A 23725-nucleotide genomic window follows, 5' to 3' on the forward strand; every position below is an offset into this window, starting at 1 on the left:
TGAATTAGTGAAGAAGGTAAAACCCAACACTTATAATTTTTTTTATGTTTTTCAAAAGGGGCCAAAACCGACAGATTTAGTATAAATCTTTTGGCATATCCCCTCTAAAAAAAGCCCATTACTTAGAAATTTTTTCTGTTTTTTGGAAGGGGCTAAAACCGACAGATTTAGTATAAATCTTTCGGTATATCCCCTCAAGAAAAAGCCCAACACTTAGAAAATTTTCAATTTTTGAAATGGGCCAAAACCAAAAGATTTAGTATAAATTATTTGGCATATCCCCTCCAAAAAAAGCCCAACACTTAGATTTTTTTTGTTTTTTTAGAAGGGCCAAAATCGATAGAATTAGTCCAAATTTTTCAGCATTTCCCCTCCAATTTTTATGCGGTTTTTGGAAGGAGCCAAAGCCGACAGTTTTAGTCTATATCTGTCGGCATTGCATGATAATACCGACATATTTTGTACACCTGTTGGTATATGTTCTTATTTACAACAAACATTTTCCTTTCGATATTTATACCGACAGATTTATATATCTGTCGGTAAAAAACTAATTTTTACTAGTGTCAATTGTTTCTTTGCCGACATTGTTTATCACATATGGATGAAGAGGAATGCTATAGCCTTTATAAGAGTCCGCAACGATGCGGATATGGTCTGAAACGATATTATCACCGACGACAACTCACTCATCCGAACGTGAAAGGGTATTCCCACATGCGAGAAAAATTGGTTAATCTACCAAAATTGGAACATCACCTTAAGAAAGTCACCCTCACCACTGATTTCATGGGGCTTTAATTGTCATTTGTTATTTTTCATTTGTTTTTGTTTGTTTCTCATTATTATCCTTCATTCAGTTTGTTTTATTTTCGCTTTCCCTTAAACTCATTTTACTCGTTTGTCCTTTTGTGACTTTTTATTTAATGACGCTACGTCGTTTTTCTAAAAAAAACATTTAGGGTAATAAATTTATCTTGCATAATAATGCACCCAAGGCACATGTTTAAAATTTATCTTAACCCGCGGGATTAACATCATTTCTAAAAATAATTGGAACTCATTATTCTAAACAAAATTAAATTCATATGATTTGGCTCATTGTTTTGAAGGGTCTCAGTGTCTATTCTTTTCACCCAAGGCACATGTTTAAAATTTATCTGAACCCGCGGGGATTAACAGATTTCAAAAAATAATCGAAACTCATTATTCTAAACAAAATTAAATTCACATGATTTGACTCATTGTTCTAAAGGGTCTAAAACCATCTCCAACCAAAAAACTCATTTTGGCGTAAATGTCGCATCAAACAGTAATTCATCTTCTGAAAAGCACATTCTCAAACCCAAAAGAATATTCTTATAATATTCTTCCTTACCTGAACTTTTATAACTTTTTAATATCACCCCATATATTTTACAATGTTATAAATTAAATAAAAATATTTTAATATTACTCTAATATTTTAAATTTGATTATAAATTATTTATAAAAAATTATTAAAAAATCAAAAATTAAAATACACAAACAACAAAATATTTTTTTTATCATTATTATAATTTTTTCTGAACATTATTATAATATTTTTTAACATTATTATCAATTTTGAATAATATTATAAATTTATGTTATATAAAAAATATTATATAAATAAATTATATTCTATAAATAAATTAAAATAATAAATTATATAAGTTTAATGTATAAAATATACCTAAATTAAGTTTAGGGGTTGAATTATAAAGAAAAAAAATTAGTTTATGAACCGTACAAACACATATATCGTTTGGAAGAGAGAAAATGATGAAAAATCTATTTTGAATTTGCGTTTGGATATCGGTTTGAGGAAAAAAGTGGTTTGGATTTGATTTCGAGTATATTTGGAGATGTTCTAAGTGTCTATTCTTTTAATAAAGAGTGCACTTCTACAAAAAGAGATTTTAGATGAAAACATTATTTTGAGAAATATTCAAATATTATGTTATGAATTGGATGTTCTAGTCAAGTGTAAACCTGAAAATTTCATGGATATTTTTATTATCATTTTAAAAGAATGTTTATACTGTTTTGAGCCCAATATATTTTATTTAGGCTCTATTATAGAACCTACATATGGGATTGTTAAAAAAGTTTTTTTAACGGTAAATTTCAATCAAACACATTAGCCATGTGTTTAATCAATAAGAAACCAATAAAAAGAGCTTATATATGCACCTTTCCTTCAATCCAAATTAACCATATAGGGTTTAAGGTTGGATTCAATCACTTTGGAATGAATTATGAGTTAGTACTCTCTACCCTCAACACCAAATCCGGCGTTGAACTTAATATTTTGGGTGTTTTGTTTCATGTAATAAACATATTGATATCGATTTATGATACTTTAAGAATTGCTAAAAAGTTAATCTCCATCAAATACATTCTCATTAAAGATCATAATTAATTCACAAAAAAGTCTATTTTCTATCATATTTTCCCTTCTCATATAAAATTATCTACCATTTTGGTTAGAGAACAAAATTAAGTTAATAATAAAAATATTTTTAGAGATTATTATGGAATTAGTTATTAATTATTAAGATTGGAATGATTAGAGATAACTTTGGGAATTTTATATTTATCTTTTTCTAATTTGTTTTTTATTCTTTCTTGCTCAAGACCATTTGTGGTGAACGAACATGATCATCAAACATCATGATCCAATCACTTAATGATTTTATTGCAAAAGATTTTAAGAAAAAAAATAAAAAGAGCAAAGATCGAAAATGGTCCCGACCATCGAGTTTGTTTCTCGCCCCCTTTGATGATGGAACTAGAACATAGAATGAAGAAGTTCATCCGTAGAATGCTGGGATCGAGAAACTTGTTGTTTATGGGGGGTTTTTCTCATTATACTACTCGGACACTTCAAAATGTATTTTGAGATAAAAAAAAAATGTAGTATAAAAGAAAAGCTTACAAAATTTGAGCCATGAACCTGGAGAGTGCTAGAAAGTGTATTTGGAAGCGATTGTTTATTTTTTTTTTTTGTACTTGTGTTCTTTTGATAACTTATTACATACTTGTATTATATATTATAATATATATATTTTTTTATCAGTTTCACTGTTTAGTTGCAATATTTACTTAGATGAATCAATAAAAAAATCTTTTAATTGTCCTCAATAAAAACAGCATTATAGTCCAGAATTATATATCAATAAAAAAATATGTGGAAGGAGTGAGATAACTAGAAATAATCAAAGATAAATAAATAATTTAGGTAAACAAAGTTTCAATAAATAATTAAATAAACATAATATAAGTAATAAAATATAAATTAAACACGAAGCACCCGTGGCCTAATGGATAAGGCGCTTGACTTCTAATCAAGCGATTGTGGGTTCGAGTCCCACCGGGTGTGCTTTAAAATTTTTTTTTTTTTTTCTTTAGTTCATTAAACTAAATTTACCCTAATAATGCATTATAAACCACATTCTCTTAATATTTAAATCACATTTTCTTGTTTTATTTGGATAGTTCAAATAAACCATAAATATCTAACTCCATCCAAAAACACAACCAAAGTAAAAAATGTCTTACCCATCTGATCAATTCAACTTGGGTTAAATTCATATTTTGCTCAATTTTATTTGATAATTCAGAATTTTTCTAAAAAAAAAATAAAACAACCTCCAATAGTTGTCTTTTTCATATCACAACTTATTTGACATTTTATATATTTGTCTCAATCTCAATTAAGTATTTATTAAAGGAATCAAAAAGTGAAATAAACAGAACCTGTCATTAGAAGAAAAAATACCTAAAGTCTCATTATTCATATCATTCTCAATGGACATTCAAAGGGACAAAGAAACCCATGGCAGGTTTGCTGAATGAAAAGCAAAATTTGAAACTAAACAACGTAATTTGGTGACAATATATGTACAAGGCACAAAATTAACGCAAAAACACTCGTCATTCATTAACGACTGTGAGCATGCGTTGAGATTGGCGATGATGACCGTCGCTGTAACTATATATAAATGTATCATGTTTTAACGAACATCATCTGCAACTTGGGAAGATCGAATTCCCCAAAATGACATGGGTTTCAAGTTCTTCTTCGTGGCTGTGAACAGCCACCCCATTTGGCTCTCACAAAAAGAACATTCCGCTATTGTCCATGAATAACTGCAAGAACACGTAGACAAATGGAAATAAGCAAAGCAATTGATCTTAAAAATGTACAAATGTAAAGAGAAGTTTGAAAAACATCATGCATGATCTCTTCTTCATCATATCATTGCCTGCTGTTATTGATGAAAAATCGATGTCTCTTGTAAAAGGATCAATTGGGCAATGGAAAATTTATAACTTTCAATTTTTGTTCTTATATCAGTTTTGTATCTGAATCTATATCCAAATCTAGATATCGCTAAGAAATAGTGATTTCTAGATATAGATCCAGCTACGTTTGATATGAAAGATGAGTAGTGTGATTCACCTAAAAATTTACACTTTTTCTAAAAATTTGTAAAATCACTTAAATGATTAGAACACACTTTCCATAACAATGCAAACAAAACTCATGGTAATTTTCAAAAGTGAATAACTGTGACAAATATTACTTTCCCCAAAGGACTCGGTATAGGAACCCAAATGTTACCATTTGTTTCATCTTCATCATGAACTGAAAATTCTATATGTACTATGTTTGTCAAAAATCAGACTAATGATGATCCAAAAATAAATGACCAATTTTCATCTTAGGCAATTTTCCAATGAGATGATGACTGTGACACATATTGTGAGAAATACTAGTAACCAAATAGCCAATATATGTAACAATAATAAAAATAACATAAATAAACACACAAAATATCATACCCAGGAAACCAGCTATCTTCTTCAACAGGACGACCAAAGAGAGCTAAGCCCCTAGCATGGTAGAAAGTCATTATTTCATGTACACAACCATGTGGATTTGCATAAGCCCCAACAAAACCTTCATTTGACATAGCTAGCATATCACTCCTCTTCCCTATCAAACTCTGTATCAGATCAGAGAAATTCCATTAAGCCACCAATGTATGGAGTAAGTCAATGCGTTAAAATTTATTATCATGTTACATTACCTGACACGTCTTGCAATGAATTTGATCAAAATTGTCCAGTAACTGGATTTCTCGACGTAATCTGTACGAAACCCCATCAATTTCTAAAAGCTCCTGTCGTGTGGATTCCGAGACAGGAAATTTACTAGCTATGTGAAACGAAAGGAGGTCTGGTTTGTTAACAAATGCCTCCATGTTTGGCAAACCAACAATCTGCTTCCATTTATCTGGAATTAAACAAGAACAAAATATAAGTCTAGAAAAAAAAATAACAAAGAAACTGCAAGCAAAAACTATTTAAATCGAGAAGACCCATAACATCAAGGTAATAGATAGTGGGACAACTATCCTGGCAAACTTAAAACCCAAAATTACACAGGGCCCTCAAAGCTGTGTTTGCAGCTATATTTGGGACTTGTTTGATGTGGGTTATTTGAGATTATTTCCAAATAACCCACAAATCACAATCTAATCTACCGTCACATCATTCAAATCATCAACTAAAATACATCTTTTCACTCAAATGACCCTAAATAACTTGATTTTTTATAACCTACATCAAACAAGGTTATTTGAAAAAACAATTAGGTCAACCAAGGCCGTAATGTTAATAAATGATAAGGTTATGCAAAATCAATTAAGAATGTTACCCTAAATAAAGGAAAGTACCTGCTGCTTTTTGAGCGAGACAATATGAGTCGTACATGCGGTAAGTCCAGTAAGGCCAAAATCCTCTTGGCACTTCGCGCAGCCTTCTTAAAGAATTGTTCCTCCCAAGATCACCTTTAAATAATCTCCTTGGCGAAATCAACTTTTTACATGTTCCAAACCCATCCTTGTCTTTTTTAATGGCATCAGAACCATAGAACATAGAACGACTTAAAGGAGATTCTAACTTTTCATCATCACTACTAGATTCACCAAATTTATAGCGAAAAGAGCCAATGGCAGATAGGTGCAATCTTCTCTCTTGTGCTGAAAGACCGCACTCATAACTCTCCTCAGATATTGCATCGGAGTCATCATTCTCATCTAGATAGCGTTTATTTGTTGGAGAAACGTCAGGAGGTGGTGCACGCAAGTTCTTTAGAGGTTCCAATTTACCAACTACTTCTCTTGGAGTCCTCAATGGTAAATCTTCTTGGATGATTTGCACCTCGCAAAATGGCTACAGAAAAAAGACACCAAATCTCACTGTGGGTACCAAAGATATAAACAAACAATTAGGTCATAGTTAAGTTAACCATACTTACTACTCCTTCCTCATCCATCCAGCGACGCCTTAGGTGAAACCTCTGTTTTCCACGGGTTATCACATTTACTGAACCATCTTCCAAACGTCTGTACTGCCTAATCTGATATGAAACATTTAGTAACCAAACCAATCAGGAAGGTTGAAATTAAAGGCAATAAACAGAATAGTGATATATTAAAGCAACATGCATCAGATTTAGTAGTGCTTTACATGCCTATATAACAGGACCTATATAACAGGACATAGAAAAATGTGTGTCATAGAAACAAGTGTAGTTAAGCCAATGGCCAGCATTTAATATAAGAAAGATATTTTGGCCGATCAGATTCATATCCATCTATTTACAATGGTCCAATGACTACAGGTATTCTAAAGTAACTCAGGGAATCTATTATACTGTCACCTGTAGGATGAGTTAATACCCATATATATATATACATTATATATATATGGTAAATAAGTCCCTCTCAAGAAACTATCAAAGCAAAGAAGCTCTTATGAACAAAAATGAGCAAATGAAAAACTTACTCCCTGAGAAACATCATGGTGTAGGGAATAATAATGATAGATGACGATGGATTACTTTATACTTCAGACAAGAGTAAACATAGTAACATTGACATGTCTCCTTAAAGAAACGTGACAAAGAAAATGCTGTATTTTTTTTTAAGACAAGGTTCTTTTCCTAGAAAGCTAGCATTCTACTGCCATGACTCTCCACTTCAACCAAGGTGCCCTTAGTGGGAATCGAAGATAAGACCTCAACCTCTTAGTTCAAAGCTCTTACAATTTTGAACTACCTGATACCTCAACAAATGCATGTTATCTAATACTTCCTATTGAGAGGATGATCACAGTCTTTGTTTTCTAGGAGCTGTATGAGGCCATTACAAAGCTTTCATGACAAGTGGGTCTCCATTCAGTATTCATGTTTGATGTTCATGGTTAAATGTAATTTCTTTCTTGATTTGGAAAATGTGAAGACGAAGACCTCTCAAGAATGATATTCTAAAAATGGATCAAAAGAAAGATTCTATGTAATTCAAGCAAGAACCTAGAATATTGCGTGATATAAATGCAATCTCATGAAACTGCATACACTACAAAAAAAAGTTCACCACCCAAGCATCCACAGTACAAGGTTCCAGAAGAGACAATAGTTATTTCCCATCAAGATTGTGTATTAAGGTTCAACTTAGCAACTACATAAAGAAGACCCTATACCGCAATAGTGTTATACATATAAAAAAATTAATTCCCATAAAGATTCATCAGGAATAGATGAGTTGCTCGGTCCATTGTCCACAATTTACAGTATATTAAGCTGATTATGTCGACTATCCACATTATATTTAGTAGATATTAAAACCAGCAACACTCACTCATACCTCTGCTGTAGTGCCAACAGTTGCATATTCAGTTGTTGAATTGGAGTTCCAATAAACACGTACCTGTAATGCAATAAATTAAATATATATATATATATATTAATATCATGTGAGCTTCAAAAATGGAGAAACTATGTGCAAACGAAAAGCAAGAAATAGTTGATTGCTTACAACTCCTACTGTACAAGGAACTTCAACTTGGTTCAATGCTTTTTCAATGGCACCTATGAAAGCTGGCTGTATCACTCGTAGAGGAAGAGTAGCTTCTGGAAAAAGAACTGCCCCTGGGATAGAGCAAAAGGAAGCCAATGAACTTTAAGCAAAAATCAAAGGGATGAAATTTATATAACAGCAATGATGTTGTAGAAAGCATGTTATTCTTCAGCTGTTTAGCTACATGAATATTAAAGTAGGCTGCTTTAAACAACATATACACACATGTTGGTACACATATGGTGTCATACACTCCAGCTCTACAGATAGGTGTTTGGTGTTTTTTTTTTGCTTTGTGAAAACAAGTTGCAATCATAAGATTAACAGCTGCTAGCAGAAAGAATAGAGAAACAAACAACAATCTCTATATGCATAAAAGTGCAACAATTTCCAAACTAAATACCAAGCAAATTGAGACTATAAAACTAACTTACTTGGTTTCTGGTAAAACTAACCAATAAAGGTTTTCTTCAATTGAGACTAAAGCATACTGCCTAAAATCAACTTGTACAAATATATGAATATGAAACAAAATGAAATCAGTTTACAGCAGAGTAATCAATATCCCAATAGCTTATCCTCTATCACAATAATCATACAAATTTTCACTTCATGTGATATGAAATGAAATAGTAATAAATCTGTCAATATCAGCAGAAGTTAAAATACCTTGAAGATAGAACAAAGGTAGGTTTATGATTTGACCACCCTCTAAAAACACCATTTTACGCTGAGTGTCTTCAACATCTAATCAATTAAAATTGACTTACACATTTAATATCATAAACTAAATCTTCAATAAACAAATACATTAGTAATCAATCATAATATGCCTACCACCAAGATATGTATGTTTGGATGCCAAATCCGGATCAAAGGTGATCTCACCACAATTCAAATCCCCGCCAAAGTGATGAGGAGGACTAACCACACGTAACATTGAAACACAGTTAGATCAATCTCCAGTCAATGTATATTAGTCCTAATAGATAAAATCATTTTGATTAAAACCCTAAAACTAAGTATTGTATAGGTGTGCGATCATATTCGCGCGAAGGAGATTAGGAATTGATGAAAGTAGAAGGAATTCGTATTACATGAGATCTTCGGCGTCAGATGAATCGTCATGGCTATCAACTTCTTCAATCTCAAGCTCCTCTGAATCAAGCTCCCGTATTTGCTCGATCTGATACCTTTCTCTTTCTAGAGCGTCATCCATGATCTCTTTCCTGAGAAATTACAGAATGATCGAGATCTAGAACACCTTGAGGAGAGAAGGATTGAGAGAGTGGAGAAGAAGACTCTCTATGGCAAACAATTGAAGGGTAAAAACTTGTATCATACTAAACTCTTATAAATAAATAAATTTATCCTTAAATTATTTACAACTAACATTATCCCTAAATTATTTATAAAGTAATTGAGTTGTCTTACGGCAATTTCTGCTCGGTTATATCGATTGGAACCATTTCCTGTCCTACCCACCTTTCAAACAATTTTTCCCAAACTACCCACCTTTTCATTCACATTCCCAAACTACCCACCTTTCTCTCTCTAAATCATTAATCAACCCATTAATTAACTCACTCTCTATCTTAACCCACTAATTAACTTCCCCTCTCTCTCTAAACTCATTAATTAACTCCTCTCTCTTTCAACTATTAATTAATATCCTCACTTTTAAACTATTAATTAATTCAATTGAAATATATTATATAAATATTAAAATAAAATAACACATATATTTTATTTTTATTTAAATCTATAAATATAATATATATAGTTCAAATTAAATACACTAAATTAAATAATTTAAATAGCTGTTATAAAATAAAATAAAATAGAATACATTACATAAACGGGAACTTGAAATAAAATATATTACATAAACATTAAAATAAAATACATTACATCACAATAAAATACATAACATAAACATTACAATAAAATAAAATACATAATAAATATTAATCACGTTCAATATACAATAAACTGCATATTTTATCTTTATAATTCAATTTTATGATATCTACTTCATTTTCCACTAGAGCAAAAACCTCTATATAAATCCACATTATGTTTGTTACCACCCTTCTAATATCCATTTATGGTTCTGTATTGTGCAGTAACGATTTCGAAGACTCCTCTTTGTTCATTGTATGAAATAACCTTGTGTGATGATGTTTTTTTCTCAACAATTTCAAATAATTCTCTTGACCTTTGACAATAAATTTGACCATTTTGAAGGTCATTAAACGTCACAGTTTCGAATATATAAAAAAATTGAATTATAAAGATAAAATATGCATTTTATTATTTTATTGTATATTGAACGTGATTAATATTTATTATGTATTTTATTTTATTGTAATGTTTATGTTATGTATTTTATTGTGATGTAATGTATTTTATTTTAATGTTTATGTAATATATTTTATTTCAAATTACCGTTTATGTAATGTATTCTATTTTATTTTAATTTATAATAGCTATTTAAATTATTTAATTTAGTGTATTTAATTTGAACTATATATATTATATTTATAGATTTAAATAAAAATAAAACATATGTGTTATTTTATTTTAATATTTATATGATATATTTCAATTGAATTAATTAATAGTTTAAAAGCGAGGATATTAATTAATAGTTGAAAAAGAGAGAGTAGCTAATTAATGGGTTTAGAGAGATTGTGAGTTAATTAGTGGGTTAAGATAGAGAGTGAGTTAATTAATAGGTTGATTAATGATTTAGAGAGAGAAAGGTGGGTAGTTTGGGAATGTGAATGAAAAGGTGGGTAGTTTGGGAAAAATTGTTTGAAAGGTGGGTAGGACAGGAAATGGTTCATATCGATTGAGTTTCGATTGAGTAGATTTGTAGGGTAACATGTTTAATCTGCAATAATTGTTACTAAAGAGATGATAAACACACCTCAAAAAAGTTCATAAACACACCTAAAAAAAAGTTCATAAACACAATCCAAAGATATTATTTGAATTAACACGAAAAAGATTTGTCGGTTAATATGTTTAACCCGCAAAAATTGTTACTAAAGAGATGATAAACACATCTTAAAAAAGTTTGTAAGTACAAATTAAATTGAAAGATATTATTTGAACTAGCATGTATCATGTGCATTTGTAAGAGTAATAATATAAAAAATCGTAAAAAAAATATTATGTAAAATTTTTATGGACGGTCAACCCACAATTCGACTCAAGTATCCATTTACTCTCACATATATTTAAATTAACCACAGATCTCGACCCGACAATCCGGACACTTTAAAAATTAGTTAGTTAAAAAGTTTATCAAATTAGTTAATTAGTTAGTTAAAAAGTTGAACTTATATGGTGAGATGACAATCCGGACACAATATATATAGATTAGTTAGTTAAAAAGTTGAACTGATATTGTTAAAATGTCACGCGTTTATCAAATTTTGGGTTGAATTTAAAATATAAAGTGTTATTAGTCTAGTTGGTTAAAATGTTGTACTTGTTTTGTTAGGTTGCAAGTTCGAATCATATTTATAATATTTTTAATTTTATTTTTAACCGTTTTAAGTTTATGGACAGGTCAACCCATAATCCGACCCAAGTATCCATTTACTCTCACATATATCCAAATTAACTACAGCTTTCGATCCGGCAATCCAAACACTTTAAAAATTAAGCATATATATATATATATTAAGACGAAAATTTTAATCTGACTAAATAATATGTCAAATTAAACAAAAATGCAATATCACTCAAATTTTAGTGATAAAAACAAAATAGGTGAAAAAACATTAAAACAGTCAATCAAATAATGACTTTTCAACCATTAATATACTTTTTTAAAAAGAGAAAACAAATAATAAAATTTAAATTTTGGACAATTATATATATATATATATATATATATATATATATATATATTTACCCTAAACAAAACAAAAAAAAATAAATATAAAAAATTAATAATTTATCTTAAATATTTTTACAAAACCTTAATTTTTCAAATAATCCTAACATAAAACCTCAGATCACCTTTCTCCTTCTCCACGACCGCCCTCCCCTTTCTCTCTCCTGTTTATCCCCATCACCAACAATATAACTCATCAACGTTCCGATTTCAGCGATTTTAACGATTTTCCCGAGTTAAATCGCGAGTCAACGCTGATTTAACTCCTCTCGTGAACTTGAATCGCTAGTTTTGACAGTACTGCGTGAAACCATATCCTAAGGATTTCTCTTCTTCTCGAAGTAAAAAAAGCGCGCAGATGGGTCGCCCAGTTCTCTCCCAGTTCCTCGCTCTCTCTACCCTCTCTCCACCCTTCTCCTCTTCCATGTAATCACTGCAAATTTCTAAAAGAATCATTGATTCATTCATGTGCAAGTAATGACATAATTTTTAATCCGTTTGACAGCTTTAGACCCAGAAGAGTTCGCAGTAGTTTACTTCCTGTTTGCCGCAATGTTTCCTACTTCCAATGCTATTGCAGCGCCTCAGTCACTCAATCAGCCGGCACTGATACAGAGAGTTCTTCCAGCTCAGTAAAGTATTCTTCTTCTTAATTGCTAAGAACAATCTTTCATCTTATTTCCTTGAAGTTCTTAATCTAGTTTTGATGGAGAAAGTTAATTTCTTATTGGGTTGTGTTTATTCGGATCTTCATTTTACATTCGGAATTGGGATTTCAGAGAATTGTGCTGATCAGCCTTCTACTCATTCATTGCTTTGCCTTGCAACCTTCAGAAGCTGAAATTCAGTTTACTAATAAATTAGAGATGAATAGAAGCAGTAGACTTTACTGTTATTGAACATTTGTAAATTTGTGTTTGTTTGACATGTATATGAATTCAAGGCTACACACAGTGACAACATCATATAGTAGAATATAACTTTGACATTTGGGAATTCTGGAGTTTTTATTCATACTCTATGTTTGTCATTGTCTTTCTTCTTTCTTTTATTTTCAGGAAACGGGTGGTATCTGGTGTTCAGCCTACAGGATCAATACACCTTGGTAATTATCTTGGTGCCATTAAAAATTGGATTTTACTGCAGGTTAGTAGTATTCTTTAGAAAATCTTTTGTATTTTCATGTTATTGTGACTGTTTAAATTTTTCTTTGACACTATGTCCAGATGTATTTTCAACTATTACTTGTTAATAGAACTATTATTATTACTTGTCAATAAAATTTTCCTTTCGGGGACATTCGATAGAATTGGAACGAAACAGAGAAGATTATGTTGACACGCAGAAATCAAGAAATTGTCCATTTTTTCATCTTCGGAATCGCGTGAGAACTGAAATGGTTTTACCTTAAGTTAGTCACAGATGTTACTAACTGTTGACTTTCTTCTCATGGAATTATTTGTTCTTACTAAGATTTTCAGAGGAGGCTGATGCCTAAAGGCAATTGTCAATTACACTGAATAAATGGGATGTTAGATAAAAGCTTATCTTTTTGAGAAACCAATTTGGTGAATTACCCTTCACAGTGTTTTGGCGCTAAATCAATCTAGCAGTTTCATATCACAGAGTTACTGTTGTTGGGTTCTTCATCATATCTCTTGCACACAAGTTTGTTATTGAAAATTCTAATTTTGTGGTAATTTTGTTTTATTTAACTAGATTTATTTTTTTCTTGCAGGATACATATGAAACCCTCTTTTTCATTGTTGATCTTCATGCGGTAATTGTTTCAAATTGTTGTTTGTTTTTCTGTTTCAAATTGTGTCGTGATTCTTGATTTAGCTTGTGCAAACATGTTTGTGCTGAAAAAGGATTGTCTAGCATGATCAGCCTCATATTTTTTTTATTTATATTTTATTCTGATTAGAATGGGATGAATGTGAGTATAGATTTTCTCTTAAACTGTTCTTTTTTCTTTTCTGAATATGATTAGAAAAATTAAATCCATTAAATTTGGAATATCTTTTTACAAATTGGTTGGGTGATCTGGAGGCAGATTCAAGGAAAGACAATAGAAATTAAGATTTTTAAGAAACGATTTATCTTTGCTGGATTTTCTATGTTTCCTGAGGCTAAGCAAACCATACTTTCAACAACAGATAACTCTACCATATGATACCCAACAGCTATCAAGATCAACCAAAGAAACTGCTGCCATTTATCTGGCATGTGGTGTTGACACTTCCAAGGTTTGTTTCTCCTATTCGTAGGCTACTTTTGTTTAGTGATTGTGTGACTTTGACTTTTGTTACTTTCTACAGTCTTCAGTTTTTGTGCAATCTCATGTCCGAGCTCATGTAGAATTGATGTGGCTGTTAAGTTCTGCCACACCAATTGGATGGCTGAATAAGATGATCCAGTTCAAGGAGAAATCACGTAAGGCGGTGGGTTGCTGTTCTGTGCAGATTTCTCTCCTAATTTTTTATTTCTTCGTTCCCCCCTTTTCAATTTCCTTTGAAGCACTTGGAACTATCTCTCTACAACACGACTCTTTGATTCCTGACCTTCTATGCAAGCAAATGCTAAATAATGACCAAATTAACTTTCCTGGTATTTACCACAAAAAAATAACTTAGCTTATTTTTTTAATCAACTGTATGGCACTAAAAGAAGATCCATGGTATAACCTGATTTATGTAGCCAATTCAAAGGCCCTAAAATAAGCCAATTTAGTTAATATGCATGGTAATTTTATCTTAACCAGATATACTCTCTTTTCTTTGAGAATATATATGTGTTCTTGTTATGTGATCATCTTCATTTACTTGCAGGGGGATGAGAATGTTGGGGTTGGCCTTCTAACATACCCTGTTTTGATGGCTTCTGATATTCTCTTATATCAGGTGGTTTTCTATCCACATTATTATTGCTCAGTAAAATGCATAAGATTTGAAATGACCAACAATATGTTTCTTGACATTCGCTAATTTGTGCCAGATATCGAAATGAATTTTCCGCTTTTTGTTTGAAAATTATTATCTATCTTGTATTATACCCTATAGATTTATCTTAGTTTAACAACTTTATTAAGATAAGATAGATAAGAATCCATTAGAGGAGATGAGACCTAGAAGAGGGGGTGAAACTAGAGAAGATGGGGATGGGAATACATACTCTTTCACTATTCATTTCATATAATCCATACCGCTATGCTAGGATTCCATTACTTTATATAGGGTTTATTAACCTAAAGAATAAAATCCTCTACCGTGACATAATCCTACATCAATTATCATCATCAACATACATTATTATTATTAGTTTTTTCTTTGATGAGAAAAGTCTGGGACCTTTTCTTTTTAATAAATGGAAAACATAGTTACACAAGCAAACACCAAACATGTTGAGTATCACCAAAAAAACAATAAACTTAACATTTGTGATTGAAAAATAGGCAAATAAGCAAGGAAACATAGATAGTAAAAGGCAACTCAAAGCCATTCTCTCATATTTTCCAAACAAAATTGTGATAAGGGATTATTTAGGGTTAACGAGTCTTGTATTGGTGTTCTTAAAGCCATTATCTCATTCTTTGCACAAAAGACAATTAAAATGATTATTCGTTATTTTTTTGCTTCTATTTTGAATGTCGCAACATGTCACAATCAATTTCTATATTTGATGTTTTGTTTTCTTAGCCTTTCAATACTCTTGCATTTCTTTCCGAACAAATTCCATAGATGATTAAGTCAAAAAAACATTTGAGAATACATGAGAATCAACTCATACCTTTATTATCATCACCCTGAATCATGCATGGTTGATGGTTCTTATACATTGCAGCATTACTCTGCAGTCTGACTTCGTCCCAGTTGGTGAAGACCAGAAGCAACATCTAGAATTGACCAGAGAGATGGCTGAGCGTGTTAATTATTTATATGGGGGAAGAAAATGGAAGAAGTTGGGAGGGTGAGATATAAATTTTAACATCCTTTTGATTGCTCTAAAATCTTTTATTTTGGTGAATATTTCTTTGAAGTTGACGAGCTTAATTTGTTTTGATGATAGGAGAGGTGGATCACTTTTCAAGGTTAAGTCTTTTACTCTGCTACCTATTTAGTATAAAATGTTCTTTCTCTTTTGTTTGTAGATTGGCTTCATTAGAAAACATTTTTTGTTTATGTTTCTAACCTTGATTCCGATGAGAAACCATTAAGTCCCACAAATTCAGTTTTCAAATTCTGACTGCAAAAGGTGTTTCAAAATGAAGCCAATATGCGGTAGTTCCTAAGTTTTATTAGTCTAAATTTATTTGTGTAGGTGCCTGAACCCCTCATTCCACCAGCTGGAGCCCGAGTTATGTCTCTGACAGATGGTCTGTCAAAGGTATTCAGTTATTTCTCCTTTCTTTCTGTATACTTTAATTTATTTTAAGTTTTAAGTTCTGGCATTTTCTCCCTTAACCTATTACAGTATTTCTAGCCTAGTGGCAACAAGAGGTGGATATCCCCAAGGCCTCCATGAGGTCTTGGGTTCGAGCCCGTCAGGCGGCAAGTTCTGCGCCTGGTTAATTGGTTAAGTATGTTTGCGGGCTATGTACTTAACCCGCGGGGATTAGTCGCACTCCATAGGAGTAGCGGAACCCAGCGTTCTCAAAAAAAAAAAAAAAAGTATTAAAATTTTGTATCAATAAATGAGTTGTTATGAATGTCATAATATCTCATTAACAAGTACAATAAAACCACAAAAGTTAACCAGTAAAAAATCAGAAGAAGAAAAAGAAAGAAGTCCTCTCTTCCCCATAATTACACAAATTGAAAGGAAGATAGAATTATCAACTGAACCACACATGAGACGATATCAAGAGAACATCACCCGACAATGATATCCACCAACAAAATTTACAAATAAATCTCTTTAGAGGTTTGATCTTGGATAATTTGGAAACAAAATTGTTTAATGTAGGTTTATTTGGATTATTTGATTAAAATATCCTTAGCATTTAATATTTTAAAATGTTATAAAAGATAAAAATAAGTGAATTTTAGTTGATGATTTGAATGATGGGATTGCAGTGATGTTTGATGTGGTAGTGGATTGTTTGGAAATAATCCACATCAAACAAGCTCTGAGTTTATTCCATGACATTCTCACCAGTGATCAATTCATATATTCTTATCATAGTTGATGTTGCTTTCAAGTTTTGTTCCAATTTGTTTTTAGCCTACAATAATAGCAACATAAATGGCCAATTCTCTCTAAGAACGCTCTGATATAAATTGGGTCGAGCAGTCGAGCTAGCCTCCCCGGGGAACAAAACCCTGGTCACAAAAACAAAATAGTAACAGAAAAGCAAGAATAATCAACCCCATGCAAGCATTGAATTGATACCATCCAGCCTAGAGGTCTTTGTCAAGATCACACACACTATACACATCAAGTTCTTGTTCAAATTTTACTAAACAAACTGTTGACATTATGTGTGATTATCTTCATATAGCTTCATCTTTTCTTTTGTTTCTACAGATGTCCAAATCTGCTCCTTCTGATCAATCTCGAATTAACCTACTTGACTCAAAGGATGTGAGTTGTACTATTTAATAACGTAATGCTTCACAAACATGGATAATTGAGCTAAATTTGCTGTTGCTTCCTTTTCCTTATAATCCGTTCTTATAATCTATTGTATGCGTTTGTAACCTTTGGTTATTTGACTTCTTTAGATGATAGCAAACAAGATTAAACGGTGCAAGACTGACGCATTTCCAGGGTTTGTATTTACAGCTTCAACTGTATCTCTTTTATTGCTATATCTGCCATCATATCTCATTTCCTTAGAGGGGGAAAACTTCAACATGTCAGATCCTTAGAGTTTATATCACATCTGAATTATGATCTTGAAAATCTCATTTGTTATGTTTTTTAAAAATCTCAATGATCCAAAAGATTATTTGATCTAGAAATTAATCTAAATGAATGATCTACAAAACAATCTTATACTAAACAAAAAAATGATCACTTTCAAATTTAAACTTTAGTGATTTTCCGATTGGATTATGATTGTGACAAAAATACTAGTTTCCAAATAGGCTCTATAGAAATGGAACCAAAATCTTGACATTTCAAGCTTCATTTATAGAAATGGAACCTTCTTCCGGTCAATTCCTCTGATTCAGCTTCAAGTCTCTTGATCCTGATCCGATTTCTCTTTGCTCTGATGATAGATGTCTTGGCCTGGAATCATGTTTAGCAGTTCACTTACCTTAATTGAATCCAAGCTCTTTTCCATTAATCTTATTTTCTGAATTTTATGCAGAATGGAATTTGACAATCCTGAAAGACCCGAGTGCAACAACCTTTTATCAATATATCAACTCGTTACTGGAAAGACAAAGCAGGTGATCTTATAAGCTTATAATGTTTGATAACTCCATAGTCCATTCAAATAGGTCGTTGTTTGATGTGTGTTATTTGAGATGAATTTCAAATAACCAACCACTAAACTACTCTCTATTGAAAAAGAAAATTATTTTTCATTACTCTAATGTCTTTTTACTCAAATAACCTGATTTCAATAACCTACATCAAACAAGATTATTTTGAAGTAATCAATTGGTTATTCAAACAAGTCTAGATCAAACAAGGCCTTAGTAAATATTATGTCTGGTTTTTGTCAACTTGAGCAAAATGCGATAAAATCTACATTTGGCATAAACTTCTTGGTACGATCCAGATATTTGCCTCAATCACACTTCTAAGACCAAACAAAAAGGTTCACATTTAAATTATTATTTTTTGGCGATTTTCCAATGTTATCGTGCCAAAATATTAGTTTCTAAGTATAATCCCTTACTTATTAAAGGAAGTTTGAGTGGTGGCAATAAAATCTATATTTGGCATAAACTTCTCATCACAATCCAGAAATTTGCCTCAATCACATTTATAAGACCAAACAAAAAGAGATTCACTTATAAGTTATGAATTTTTTACATTTTATAATGTAATCGTGACAAAATATTAGTTTCCAAATATGATCTTTTGTTACAGGAAGTTTTACTGGAATGCCAAGATTTGAACTGGGGTTTGTTCAAGAACCTTCTTACCGATGCTTTGGTAGATCATCTCCATCCTATTCAGGTTTAATCATCATCCATCCCTCCATCAGGAATAATACTACAATAATCCAATTTCATATTTTTTTATTTTGAATTGGAAATCTTGTTGTAATTTCTCAGAAACGCTATGGGGAAATCATGTCAGATGAAGCTTATCTCGATGGAATCTTGTCAGAAGGTGCTCGAAACGCCTCAGACATTGCGGACGCAACTGTCAATAATGTTTACCAGGCCATGGGATTCTTACGCAGATAAATCACTATGAAGAGGAAGGAAAAATGTGAAACCATATGTTTGTTTTAATGAGCTCACAACAATTTGGGATAATTTTTTGAAATCTTAGACTTCATTTTCATGTAATGTTCATGAGAGGGATATAATTTATTTATTTTATTTTTTCAATTTTTATATATGATTGTAATTCAAATCAATTTGAAATCATTTATTGATTGGATTATAATTTTTTAAGATTTTGATAGACAAATAAATTTTTGTTTGGTAGAAGGATGCAATTTAATTTACCCTAGTAGATGAGATAACAAGATGTTTGGATGAGGTGGGTCTCTCTTAAACTTTTATATATTGACTAATAATCAAATTTATAGAATTGAAACTTGGTTTATATATATATATATATATATATATATATATATATATATATATATATATATATATATATATATATATATATATATATATATATATATATATATATATATATATATATATATATATATATATATATATATATATATATATATATATATAGATAGATATATAGATAGATAGATGAATGGCTAACATTAAAATTGATGTGAAAACAAATAATAATAATTAGAGGATATAATTGAAAAATGGGATTTGTAATAGACTTGAGTTCTTTTATCTCGGGTTATTTGAGTTTTTTTTTTTTTTTTAATTCTATATCAAATCACTCCCATTGTAACCGTCAAATTATTTAATTTTTCAACAAAAATATCATAATATTTTTTTATTAAATTTGAATAATTTATTTTAAACAAATCTAAAATAATTCATTCTTTTATCAACAATTTTTTTTAGATAAAACTAAAAAAATCTAACATCAAACAATCTTTAGAGTTTTGATTTTGGGTTCTATTAATTTTTGTAAGCTATTTATTACATTACTATCATCCTAAATAGACTTGGATAATTACTAGTCTTCATATAAGTTTAAAAATAAATTATATGAATAAGAATGAGTGAGTCCCCTAATTATTCTCTACTTTATTTGACATTATTTTTTATTAATTAACTTATTTATTTTTAATTATTTAATTTGAATATATAAATTAAAATGAATACGCAATAATTTTATTCATAATATTAAATTTTAAAATTTTAAATTATTTTATAATTTCAATTATTATTAATATATTAAATAATAAATATATGATAATAATTTAACTTTGATAATATAATATTAATATATTTATAATTATTATAATATTAAATTTATTTAAATCTGAATTAATAATAAATAAATCTATTTTAAAAGTATTAAATTAATAAATATCATTAAAAAAAGTATATCAATAAAATTATATTAATTTAAAAAAAAAAATAAGATTTTACATTTAACATATTTAATTAATTGAAATATTAAAAACCCTAAAGTAATACATTTAATATATTAAATTAACTTAAAATATTTAATATTTTATTAAAATTTTAAAAAAAAAGTTAATTAATAACTATTAATGCTTAAACAATTTAATTTAGACTATATATATAACTAAATAATCTCAACAATTATTAAATAATATAAAAGTTTAAATATAAAATGCTATTTAACAACTAAAAATTAATTTAATTTAACTAAAATTATTTTAATATATATATATATATATATATAAATATATTACAAACATTATTAAATTTAAATATATTTTTAAAAGGTTAACAAAATATGATATAAAAGATATTTAAAATAACTATATTTTCTAACACTTTCAACCAATCTAATCTAATTTAAATATCTCAGTCTTTAACTAATATCTAGTATCACGATATAATCATTCTAAAATCTAATTAATATTTAATTAATAGACTTTTTCTATTTATTAACTAACTTTCTATTAATTTTCCTCTAATTTCTCCTCTCAATTTGTTTATAAAATTGAAATTATATTGCAAACATCACATTCCATCCCTCCTTCAAGAAAAGAAAAGAGTTAAGATCAAATCTTTCATATTTTTCTAATAGTTTGATATTCTTTTAATAATATATTTATTAGTTTTAGTAATCATATCTAATAAAAAAATTTGAATTTTCTATATGTTCAGATTACGTCCCTATTTCAAATCGGAAGATCAACCCCGTAGCGGCTACATAAAATTTATTTGCATAATTAGTTCTAAAAACTAAGGTATGAAATTATTTTAATTTTATTTAACTTGATTCAAAAGAAAAAATAAAGTGTTTAATATGCATATTCTAATTAAACATATTAAATTTTATGGCATTGATATGAATAAAACTGAATTATTAAATAAAATACAATTCTTAAAATATGATAGTAAATTAATATCTTTTATATATTAGAATATTCAAAATTTTACTGAATTATGAAATGTCGTGATATGATAAAATATACATACAATTAAAATTAAAAAATTTCTGAAAAATCAAATTAATAAATTTTATTTTAAATAATAAATATATTAATTAATGATATTTGAGAGTCCTGGAATTTTGTGATATTTTTGTTGTGTGTAACTCTATTTTTTATATTTATAGATGAAGATTGTAAAATTTGTAAATGGATTATTTATTTTTAATTATTTAATATAAAACATACATAAGCAAATCTTAAAAGAAAATTAAATTATGTTTTAAATATGGAATTATTTCATATTAATTGTATGTGTCATATAATTATAAAGACAATTCAATATTGTTTAAGATATTGTTCAGAAAATTTTATTCTACACTTAAGTTTAAGTTTATATGCAAATTTGAAATCAATTAAAATTTCAAATGATGTTAAAATAAAATGGAACTAAGTTATCTAATGTTATTAAAATCACTAATTTATGAATTATTATACAAAAGAAGATTATGTAATAGAAAGATTAAGAATTTGATAGAGCTGAAAAATTATGTAAAATTTTAAAATATTTATATGATATAGCCAACAATTTATCTGCTACTTATCAACCAAGTTGGATTTCTAATTATATTTAAAATGGAAATGCATTTTAAACATTGTAAAAATATCCTAATTTTTTTACATTTTTTTTATTTGAGAATGGAAATAAAATTTATAAAATATTGGGAATACCATTATTATTTTGTATATCCACTTTTTTAATTATGTCAAAGTTATGACTTAGTATAAAATTTTAACTAATGATCATTTACAAAAATATTTAAACCCAATAACTTGTTCACAAAATAAAATAAATGATTTGAATGAAAGTATAAATAAATTATATATAAAATATGAAAAATAAAATTTATCTAAAATTAATCAATCAACACAAAATAGTCAAAATCAAATTTTAGATTTAATTTCATCCAAAAAAATCATCTTATCATATATTAGTAGTCCAATTGATTAGTCTAAAATTTGATAATTTTTTATATTTTATATATAATTTATTTAAATTTCATTAAATCAATTTTTTTTTTAAAAAAATATTTGTTATAATGATCCAAATTTTACTATTAAAAACTATTTATATATACATAATTATAAAGTAATGGAACGCGATTAGGGACCGCGAAAGTCGCGAAAATAGAATATTTTATTTAAACACGGAATATTCTTTCTCCTTTTATTAATTACTCTTCTACGAATTAATTAATTTATCTCTCTTTCTCTCCCACTAATCAATTAATTTATCTCACTAATTAATTTATTTAAACCCTAAATCCTAAATCTTAAACCCTAAACAAGATATTAATTAGGATTTAGGGTTTAGAGTTTAAGAAACCCTAAACTCTAAACCCGAGTTTAAAATTTAGGGTTTATAGTTTAAGATTTAGGGTTTAGAGTTTAAGATTTAGAGATTAGGGTTTAAGGTTTAGTGAAAAAAGAAATTAATTAATAAATTCAACCCATTATGTTTTATTTAAATATTGTAAAGTATTGAATTATTTTACCAAGTTAAATGCGAGATAATAAATATCAAAAAAATTAATGAAATAATTAATCGTGATAATAGAGATAAATTAATCGGTAGAAATAGAAAAAAATAATTAGTAAGAGGAGAGAGAATATTCGGTGTTTAAAAGGGAATATTCTATTTTCGTAAACTTTCGCGGCCCCAGATTCGCCTTCCCTATCATTGTTCATAATTATAATTTGTATCTAAACGTTATAATATAACAACGTTGGACATTTTTAATTTAGGATAAAAAAGAGTGGCTATACAAAATAATAGTGGTATATCGGTCCAATATTTTATAAATTTTATTTCCATGTTCGAAACAAAAGTAGAAAAAAAATATGATCATTTAAAAAAAATTGAAATGCATTTTCATTCCAAATATATAGTTAAAAATGCAGTTTGAATTGTAGCTATGTTCATAAATAACAGATAAATTTTTAGTTATATCATAAAAATTCTTTAAAAATTCACAGAATTTTTCAGCTATATGAAATTCTTCATCTTCTATTACATAATCTTCGTTTATGTAATGATTAATAAATTCAATAGCTTTTGATAGCATTAGATATATTGAGTTTCAACTTATTTTAATACCATTTGAAATTTTAATT

At 28.8% G+C, this 23725-nt stretch overlaps 2 protein-coding genes, 1 non-coding gene and 1 pseudogene across 3 annotated transcripts; 3 read left to right on the plus strand and 1 right to left on the minus strand.

The window, feature by feature from the left end:
• Window positions 1-3330: 3330 nt before the first annotated feature.
• TRNAR-UCU lies at window positions 3331-3403 on the plus strand. Its single transcript has one exon. It is a non-coding gene; the product is annotated as a tRNA-Arg (tRNA).
• A 393-nt stretch (window positions 3404-3796) lies between these two features.
• Window positions 3797-9266, minus strand: LOC124926977. The gene is made up of 10 exons (XM_047467312.1): window positions 9050-9266; window positions 8790-8875; window positions 8622-8699; window positions 7911-8023; window positions 7740-7802; window positions 6350-6451; window positions 5766-6264; window positions 5118-5323; window positions 4870-5033; window positions 3797-4173 (listed from the first exon to the last, which is right to left on the minus strand). Exons 1-10 carry the CDS (start codon window positions 9169-9171, stop codon window positions 4038-4040), a joined length of 1569 nt encoding a protein of 522 aa, XP_047323268.1. The 5' UTR covers window positions 9172-9266; the 3' UTR covers window positions 3797-4037.
• A 2864-nt stretch (window positions 9267-12130) lies between these two features.
• Window positions 12131-19447, plus strand: LOC124926701 (tryptophan--tRNA ligase, chloroplastic/mitochondrial). Its single transcript, XM_047466981.1, has 15 exons — window positions 12131-12288; window positions 12368-12499; window positions 12921-13008; window positions 13601-13642; window positions 14022-14111; window positions 14184-14306; window positions 14694-14765; window positions 15719-15831; window positions 15931-15952; window positions 16183-16248; window positions 17389-17445; window positions 17586-17632; window positions 18179-18260; window positions 18910-18999; window positions 19098-19447. Exons 1-15 carry the CDS (start codon window positions 12221-12223, stop codon window positions 19230-19232), a joined length of 1227 nt encoding a protein of 408 aa, XP_047322937.1. The 5' UTR covers window positions 12131-12220; the 3' UTR covers window positions 19233-19447.
• Window positions 13146-13232, plus strand: LOC124928325 (annotated as a pseudogene).
• Window positions 19448-23725: the final 4278 nt, after the last annotated feature.

This window comes from Impatiens glandulifera, chromosome 2 (genome assembly GCF_907164915.1).
Source record: "Impatiens glandulifera chromosome 2, dImpGla2.1, whole genome shotgun sequence".
Classification (NCBI taxonomy): Eukaryota; Viridiplantae; Streptophyta; class Magnoliopsida; order Ericales; family Balsaminaceae; genus Impatiens; species Impatiens glandulifera.

Excerpts from the sequence above, each read along its gene's own strand:
- LOC124926977 (XM_047467312.1), bottom strand. The coding sequence starts at position 9,171 with ATGGATGACGCTCTAGAAAGAGAAAGGTATCAGATCGAGCAAATACGG. Across the intron at positions 8,024-8,621 it reads ACCTTTGTTCTATCTTCAAG|GGGCAGTTCTTTTTCCAGAA; the intron begins GTATTTTAACTT and ends GCTCTATCCCAG. Across the intron at positions 6,265-6,349 it reads GGATGGATGAGGAAGGAGTA|CCATTTTGCGAGGTGCAAAT; the intron begins GTAAGTATGGTT and ends TTTTTTCTGTAG.
- LOC124926701 (XM_047466981.1), top strand. The coding sequence starts at position 12,221 with ATGGGTCGCCCAGTTCTCTCCCAGTTCCTCGCTCTCTCTACCCTCTCT. Across the intron at positions 13,009-13,600 it reads AAAATTGGATTTTACTGCAG|GATACATATGAAACCCTCTT; the intron begins GTTAGTAGTATT and ends TTTTTCTTGCAG. Across the intron at positions 19,000-19,097 it reads ATCATCTCCATCCTATTCAG|AAACGCTATGGGGAAATCAT; the intron begins GTTTAATCATCA and ends GTAATTTCTCAG.